At 37.4% G+C, this 9,464-nt stretch overlaps 1 protein-coding gene across 2 annotated transcripts in view; it reads left to right on the top strand.

The window, feature by feature from the left end:
* The window catches only part of GALK2 (galactokinase 2), a 133,645-nt gene continuing 124,181 nt past the window's right edge, over positions 1-9,464 (top strand). Inside the window, exon 1 of one of the 2 annotated variants that reach the window (XM_039237155.1) lies at positions 1-180. In XM_039237155.1, coding sequence (XP_039093086.1) covers positions 20-180 — 161 coding nt within the window. In that variant the 5' untranslated portion in view covers positions 1-19. The remainder of the gene's footprint in view (positions 181-9,464) is intronic. The other variant, XM_039237156.1, reaches the window with a different exon arrangement.

Below are 9,464 nucleotides of genomic sequence, written 5' to 3'. Positions count from 1 at the left end.
GGAAAGCCTCCTGCAGCCGATGTCTTGTGATTACCTCGGGAGCTCTGCTTCGCCAGTGGAAAGTGGAAGAAGGAAGGATCTAGCGAAATATGGCTACGGAGGGCCCTGCCACGCGTCGAGTCCAAGTGGCAGAACATCCCAGGTGGGGGAGAGGAGACGACGCGCTTTGAGATCGCCTGGGTAGGCGAGGTGCAAACAGTGTCCGGGACTTCTGGCTCCTCGCTGGGGGCTTCTTTTGCTCTCGGGAGTGGACAGAATCCTTGGGATTTTATAAGGCCGCGCGGTTGGGCTTGCCAGAGAGGCCACGCCGCAAACACTGTCCACCTTTATTCCTAAGAAGGGTTGAATGTTTTTCTTCATCTGTGCAGATCCTTCTTTTCTCTTTCCTGCTGAAGGTGGTACACTCTTTGTGCCGGGCTTTAGCCGACGTGCCCAAATTAACTTTGAACCCCCCTTTCTTTTTCTTGCCTGTCAGCCGATAGTGCTTTTTAAAAATCCCCCTTTCTAAAATACGCATTGAAAACAAACAAGCAAAAAGCCCCAAAGCAAACCCAACACCCCTTCCCCCCTTGGTCTCTGCATCCTTTTAAATAAACCATGAAATCTATGAACCTTCACTTAAGGACTTAATCTGCTGCCACTACCTAACTACAGAATAACTTTGCTTAGTGATACCTGGTGGAGGAGGTTTTCATTTGAGGGGATCATGCAGATACTTTGTAGAAATACTTATTAGTTCCGACCCAGGGCAAGAATCTCAGAGTGAAGTCGATAACCTGCTACATATTAGCCTATAGTCTTTTCTAAGTTTGGTTTCTCTCTCCCATTGCTGTGTCTTATTTTTACATTTTTCCCTGTTAACTTTTTTTTCTAACATTGTCCTCAAGCTCTCCCAACTTCCTGGTTTCTCACTGTCATGTGACAGTTGATAGTACGATAACTTACTAAAACTTGCAGTTGCTTTTTTCACCCTTAAGAAAGCAAACATCTGGTCTTTAGTTAGCTAAAGAGAAACATAATTTTCGGATATGCAGGGCTTTAGATTTCTTGTGTATGTCTCTGGCCTTACGAGGTACTATTGCCCTTACATACATGAGTGAATTAGGACACATCGTGAAGTAAGATTCATGAGGAATTTGATATATGAAAACAACCTGGCCCCTTGTAGTTTAGTTTTTTACATAAAGCATATCCATGTATAAATTTCTTTTGTGTTTCCATTTGATATGATTTAATCATAATGCTTGCTATTTCCATAGTTACCCCTTCCATAGTGGGGTAAGGGAATGGTGGTAACATGTACTAAAAGTGAAGAATTGTTTCCTAGCTTTCCTTAGAGTTGTCTCTTGCCTTTTATGACTTCCATAATATTCAGGCAACAGATATATATTGTTAATATTTATCATTCTGTGCTAGCTGCTGAAGAGATCATAGTAGCAGTCAGATAATTTTCTTCCATTTTCTTTTCACTTGTGCATGAAATACAGTTATAAGCTTCAAGCAGTGTTTCAGCCATCTACTTATTTTAGCAAGGATGACTTCAGTTAAATCTAGATAGTATATCTACAAACCCGTGTAACTGGTCATATGTTGTAATATGCTGAACAGGGGAAAATGCATAAGGCCCCCACAGCCCAGATTGTCTTCTTTGGAATTCCTGCTGTTAGAATGCCTCTTGAGTTTCACAGGGTACATGATCATCTGAGTAAAGGCACTTGTCAACCACATTAAACACTTCAGGAATCTTAATTTCTTTTTTATTCTTTTTATATAAATATCAAATAGAAGCTCTATTCTTTTCCCTGCCTTCTAATCTTTTTTAAAAAAATTTTTTAATGTTATTTATTTCTGAGAGAGAGAGACAGCGTGAGCAGGGGAGGGTCAGAGAGAGAGAGAGATACACAGGATCTGAAACAGGCTCCAGATTCTGAGCTACCTGTCAGCACAGAGTCTGATGCAGGGCTTGAACCCATGAACCGTGAGATCATGCCCTGAGCCGAAGTTGGATGCTTAACAACTGAGCCACCCAGGCGCCCCTCTCTGCCTTCTAATTTTGCATGTTCCCTGTAACATAAGACTACTTCACATTCTAGCTTTCTTTGCATTCTTAGCAGTGGTGTGTCTTCTCTTTAGAATTAGCTTTTAAATTGTTGGATTATTATTATCTTTTTGTAACAGCTTTGGTATATATTGATATATAATTCACATATCATACAGTTCACCTGCATAGAGTTTATAATTAAATGGTTTTTAGTATATTCACAGGATTGTATACCCCTTCTGTAATCAAAGTTAGAACATTTTCATCATCCCCCAAAGAACTCTGTATCTCTTAGACTATCACCTCTAGTCCCCTGCCCTAAGCAACCACTAATGTACTTTCTGTCTCTATAGATATGTTTATTCTGAGCATTTCAAATAAATGGAATCACATAATATGTGGGTTTTTGTGAACTGGCTTCTTTCACTTAATATAATGTTTCAAGTTTCATTCATATTGTAACATGTTATCAGTATGTTAATCTTTTTTATGATCGAATTGTATTCCATTGTATGACATACCACATTTTGTTTATTCATCGGTTGATGGACATTTGGGTTGTTGTTTGCACCTTTTGGCTCCATGAATAATGGTGCTGCATGAATGCATTCTTTTTTTTTTATATATAGTTTACTTATTTTTTGAGAGAGACAGAGCATGAGCAGGGGAGGGTCAGGGAGAGAGGGAGACACAGAATCTGAAACAGGCTCCAGGCTCTGAGCTGTCAGCACAGAGCCCAATGCGGGGCTTGAACCCACGAACCATGAGATCATGACCTGAGCCGAAGTCGGACGCTTAACCGACTGAACTACCCAGGCGCCCCTGAATGCATTCTTAATATGAAAGATTTGTATTATTTAAAAATATATTCATTAAAGCTTGGGGCACCTGGGTCACTCAGTCAGTTGAGCATCTGACTCTTGATTGTGGCTCAGGTCATGATCCCTAGCTTGTGGGATTGAGTCGCCCCCCCCCCCCCCGCCCGTCCCCGCCAATCAGGTTCTGCTCTGAGCATGGATTCTCTCTTTTTCTCAAACACATATACATACATATGTGTGAGCCAGCCAGGCACCCTGTTTCTCTCCTGAAATTTTAATTCCTTCATGTCTGCATATGGTCTAGCCCTATGGTCACCCTAGTGTCCTCTGAGAATCAATCCATAGAGTAAAATACTTCATTTACTGCAGTCATAATTTTTTTTCTGAAGTTCTGTTACTAAAACTGCTATTACACAAACAAACAAACAAGGATCTTAAATCAAAAGCATTCAGGGCACCAGAGTCAGCAATTTGTGTAGTGATGTTTTGGCCAATTCTGCCTTCAACAGTGTAAACTTTGTCGGAGCTGTTGTTTTCATATTGAAAATGTTCCTTGTACTCTTACGGGTGTGTGTGCATACTTTAAGTGATTACATTTTGAAAGGTGGAGTCTCATTGGTGACTAACATAGTGGAAAGTCCAGCTACTGCCCCCAATTACAGCCATACTGCTTCATTATTAGAGGATTAAGTATGAAGTTCAGAAAATCCTGTAGACTTCAGTTCTTTCTATTCTTAGATATACTTTCCTTGTTTCCTTTTATAGCCTCCATACATTTGAATTTCAAAGGGAGGAATGTTGAATGGTAAGCCTCCAGGGCTGAGCAGGTACAAGAAGGCGTGGACAGGCTGCAGGCTGAGGTAGTCTGGGAAAATGACACATGTGATAACTCAAAATCATTTTACTACAACACATTTTAGCAGACTTATTCTAACTCTGCTGTTTGCACTCAACCTTGTTTGTGTTTGCATTGCTTATAAAAGCAAATTGATAAGGATTCAAGCTCAGCAGAACTTGAAGTTTGTCTGCTTATGATTTTCACAAGGAGAAACAACATCAACCTCTATTGAGGCCAGTGGAGTAGTGGAAGCCAGAAAACTAGGAGTTATCATATGCTTCTCCCTATTTCTCACTTTTTCTCACTTCTAATTGGTCACCAATTTCTGTGGATTTGACTTTCCTAATATCACCTTAATTTCACCCTTCTCTATCCCAATCAGCCTTTTCTTTTGGTTTACTACAAATGGGTACCTAATGGATTTGTTTTTGCTTTGTCCTCTTATAACCCATCTTTCAAATACTTGAAAAAGTGAGCTTTTCAAGAGTGAAATTGATTAATAATATCACTCCATCCTTAAATGTGTACTCACATCCATTGCCTGTGGGTTAAAAGCCAGGTTCTTGCATATGGCATACTAAGCTCTTTAAGATTTGGGGCTTGATTACCACCAGCCTCCCCCTCTGATGTATTAAAAACTTTAATTATAATTTTCTAAATGTAGCATGCTGGACCTTTTCATTTACCTAGAATGCATCACCCCTTCCCACTTGTCTGACATCATCTTTCAGTTTAGCTATTATCACTTTGAAGAGCTTTCTCTATGCTCCTTCTTCTAGATTTATTTTACTGTTCACATTTCCCCACAGTAGGGACAAAATATCTTTTCTCTGTCCTCCCAAAGGATTGTATTTGTCTGGCTTATCACTCTATTGTCTCTCTGTATAGTACTTTTCAGCTTCACTACCTTTCTTTTCTGCCAGATTTTTATATTCCTAGAGGGCAATTATTAATTTCCTTTCTAAATAGAATACTTAGTAAAGCCTCAGTAAATGCTTCTTTTTAAAAACTTCCTTTTGAAATAATTTCACACTTCCATAAAAGTCAAATATAGTACAAAAATTACTATCTACTCTTATTCCAGATTCCTCAAATGGTAACATTTTACCATATTTGCTTTATTAGTTTTTCTGTGTTACATATTTTTTCCCTGAACAGTTTGAGATTAGGTTGAAGACATGATGCCTCTTTGATCTTAAATATTTGAGCGTGTTTCCTAGATACAAGGACGTTTTCCGACATAACCAGAATATAATGATCTAAATCAGGAAATTAACATTGATGCAGCATTATCTAATTGACAGGCCTCAAAGTACCACCGATAATCCCACTAGTGTCCTTTATAGAAAAACAAACTAACCTTTTTTTCTTGGTCAGAATCCAATCTAGGATGCACGTCGCATTTAGTTCTTGTCTTTTAAATCTTTTTAATTGTGGAACAGTTGTTGTGTCTTTTGTATTTCATGACTGGTTATTTTATAGAATATCTCTCAATTTGGGTCGTAGGAAAAATTGTAAAAACCTTTGTAAAGACCAGAAGATTACTGGGTACATCCAAGAAGAACCAGAAGTTGCCTGAAATACCCTTCCAGGTTATCTGATTTCTATGTGGCTCTGAGCCTTTTGTTATATTCAAGCTCCTTCACAGCTCTGTAGGTCATAGAAACTGATAGCAGTGCAAATGATTCTTGTCCATAGAAATTGCAAATTGTGCCCGTGGAATGTGGTTCACTGTTGTTCCTAGCTCATTTCAGCATTTCTTAGTTGACTGCATATGAGTGGTACTTTGGATTCTACTTCAACTGGTTACAATATCATACGGATTTTGTCATTAATGAGAGAAGTAAAATCTTTAACATTTTCATTTAAAATCTGTGTAAGAGTCATGATTATACTTTAAAAAATGTCTCCTTTAACAGAGTTTATCTAATATTTATGATTAGATTTGCTCCATTCCTTTTTAGTATGAATACTTAAAAAAGTGATTTTGTTTTCTTAGTACATCAATATCAGGAGGCACATGAGGCTTATTTTGTCCCATTATCAATGCTGTTTATTTGGATCACTTGGTTAAGGAGACACCTGCCTGATTTTTCGACTGCAGATTTACGATTTTTTTCTTCCATAATTACTAAGAATATTTTGGTGAAATACTATAAGAATATGTTAATATTCTGTTCTTAGCAAACTTTCATTTACTGATTTTAGCATCCATATATGACCCTTGCCTGTATCAATTATTACTATGATAGTCACCAAATGGTGATTTTCTAGTTTTTCATATTTTTAACATTTATTATTTGACATTCCAGTGCAATGAAGTGTTTTCCTTTTTCTTCCATTTATATCAGTGTGGACTCATTTGTTTCTTTTTTTAAATTTTTAAAATATTTTTATTTATTTCTAGGAGAGAGAGAGAGAGAGACAGCGTGAGCAGGGGAGGGTCAGAGAGACAGGGAGACACAGACTCTGAAATAGGCTCCAGGCTCTGAGCCGGCAGTCAGCACAGAGCCCGACGCGGGGCTCGAACCCATGAACCCCAAGATCATGACCTAAGCGAAAGTCGGACGCTTAACCGACTAAGCCACCCAGGCGCCCCTGGACTCATTGGTTTCTATTTCATTCTGTGGGTTATAATACATTACCCTTATTGCTATTTTGATGCTTAAATTTTTCCAGATTTGGATAGTGGGAGTTTCCTTATGTGAGCTCTTGTGACCTGACATGTCACTATCATTGTTTGAACACTTCCCAACTTTCTAGCACAGCAAGATGTTTCAGGTTTCTATGGTACTTTTTCTGCCCCAGTGCTGGAATCATTTCTTTAATGAGCTCTGGTTCCTTTTGAAACCAAGATCTGAACACTGGGAATGCTCATTGCTGATCCTAGGCTATCTCAGCATATCATTTGCTTTTTTCTTTTTCTTTTAATGTTTATTTATTTTTTAGAGAAAGAGAGTGCAAGCAGGGGAGGGACAGAGAGAGCAAAACAAGATCTGAGGTAGGTTCTGTGCTGACATCATAGAGCCCCACACGGGGCTTAAACTCACAAACCAGCGGATCATGACCTGAGCTAAAGTCAGACGCTTAACTGACTGAGCCACCCTTCATTTGCTTTTTTCTTTTAACAAATTATTCTGGAAATCACTTGATAAAATTTTCTAGAAAATGTATTCTTTTCTTATAGTTTCAATACTTAATTTTGTAAATAGGCTATACTTTATTCAAAACTCTTCTATTTACGAGTATTTAGATTTCCAGTTTAATTCTGCAATTATAAACAATTCTTTAATAAATAATCTCATGCATATGTTTTTTCATATTGTTGGAGGTGTACCTTAGGGTAAATTCTCAGACGTAGGGCTGCTGGGTAGAAATGAATGCCAATATTGTTTTTGTTAGGTACTGTCCAATTTTCTTCTGCTTACTATTATTTCCCCATTGTCATTTCTTATTTTGTGTATTTGTACTTTATCATCTGCCATTTTCTTAATTAATTACCTAGTGATTTGTCTATTTTGTTAAAGTTTTTTTCAAAAAAGTAAGGATTTTAATTTAACTAGGTCTACTATTTTTTGTATTCCCTACAACATTGCTTTCTACTTTTTTCTTTCTTGTGTCCTTTCTTATGATTTCTTTTTGTTCATTTTGTTCTTCTTTTTCTAGCTTCTTGAGCTGAGAATTTAGTTCATTTATTATCATTCTTTCATTTGTATTGACAAAAGTGTTAGGGCTATAGGCTTTCTTGATTGTTTAAATGTATCCCATAGATATAATATTAATAGAAATTCTATACTTTCTGTTCATTCTTCCTTCTCTGAGCTGTTTTTTTTATTCATTTTGAACTGATTTTTCAGTTCCTCTTTCACCCAAGAGTTAAAAGGCACTTTAAAAAAAATTAGTAGGTTACAAAAGTATAGAAAGAGCCCAAAGTATAAAGTATAAAGAAGATGTGGCATATATATATGTATTTTATATATATATATATATATATGTGGCATATATATATATATATATATATAATACAATGGAGTATTACTAAGCAATCAAAAAGAATGAAATCTTACCATTTCCAACTATGTGACTGGAACTAGACGGTATCATGCTAAGCAAAATTAGTCAGAGAAAGACAAATATCATATGACTTCACTCATATGAGGACTTTAAGATACAAAACAGATGAACATAAGAGAAGGGAAGCAAAAATAATATAAAAACAGGGAGGGGACAAAAACATGAGACTCGTAAAAATGAGAGCAAACAGAGGGTTACTAGAGGAGTTTTGGGAGGGGAATGGGCTAAATGGGCAAGGGGCATTAAGGAATCTACTGTTGAAATCATGGTTGCACTATATGCTAACTAACTTTGATGTAAATTTAAAAATTAATAAAAAATAAAAACAAAAAAAATAGTAGGTTAGGAGACCTTTTTGTGGTTTGATCTTAATAATTTATAGTTTTACTGTACTGAGTTTAGAGTGTTGTTTTTAGTATTTTTACTTCATGGAATTTACTGATATGTTCTTTATGATCTAATATGTGATCAATATTTGTGAATAGTCCATGTGTTCTTAAGTTATATTCCCCATAATCAGAATATAAAGTTAAATATATGTACCCATCTGTAATCTACTTTACCAATTTTGTTGTTTGGGTCTTTCTTTTCTTCCTTTTGTCTACCTAATCTGTTTTTTCTTTTAATTAATTTATTTATTTTGAGAGAGAAACAGTGAGTGAGAGAGGGGCAAAGAGAGGAAGAGAGAAAGAATCTCAAGCAGGCTCTGCATTGCCAGCATGGAGCCTGACAGGGGGCTCAAACCCACGAGATCATGACCTGAGCCAAAACCAAGAGTCGGGCACTTAACTGATTGAGCCACCCAGGTGCCCCTGGTATTGTTTTTGTTTTTTTAAAGATTTTATTCATTTACTTTGAAAGAGAGAGAGAGACTGAGAGAGAGCACATGCATGTGGGGAGTGACAGAGAGAGAGCGGGAGAGAGAGAATCCCAAGCAGGCTCCATGCTGTCAGCTCAGAGCCTGATGTAGGGCTCAAACCCATGAAACCATGAGATCATAACCTGAGCTGAAATCAAGAAGAGTTGGATGCTTAACTGACTGAGCCATCCAGGAGTTCCAACCTTATCTGTTTTTATACTGAGGAAGGTATCTTGTAGTCTCTCTTCTAAAAAAAAAAATTTCTTTTTTAATGTTTTATTTATTTCTGAGAGAGAGACAGCATGAGCAGGGGAGGGTCAGAGAGAGAGGGAGACACAGAATCTGAAACAGGCTCCAGGCTCTGAGCTAGCTGTCAGCACAGAGCCTGATGCGGGGCTCGAACCCACGAACTGTGAGATCATGACCTGAGGCAAAGTCGGGCGCTTAACCGACTGAGCCACCCAGGCACCCTGGTATCTTATACTCTCTTATTATTAGTGTATTTCTATCTATATTTCCTTACATTGCCTATAGTTTTTGCCTTTTAAAAGTGGTTGCAGTTTCCTTTGAGGACATTTCTTAAACTATTACCTTCATTTTGAATTGCAGCCCTCAGCATTAAGAATTTTCCTTATATGTTCTTTGGTTTACATTCTGTGATGTCTGATGTCAGGATTACGACCTCTGTTTTCTTATTGTGTCCCTTTTCCTGAGATATCTTTGCCTGTTCCTCAATATTTGGTCTTTCTGAGTGACTTTGTCTGTATACAGCCTATAGTTTGGTCTTGTTTTTGGAGCTAATTGTAAGTCTTTTTGTTTTTATAGGTAAGGTAG

This window comes from Hyaena hyaena, unplaced genomic scaffold (assembly GCF_003009895.1).
Source record: "Hyaena hyaena isolate Hyena2069 unplaced genomic scaffold, ASM300989v1 scaffold_120, whole genome shotgun sequence".
NCBI classification, from domain to species: Eukaryota; Metazoa; Chordata; class Mammalia; order Carnivora; family Hyaenidae; genus Hyaena; species Hyaena hyaena.
Note: the sequence above shows the minus strand (reverse complement) of the source record. Positions and strands in the feature narration are given on the sequence as shown.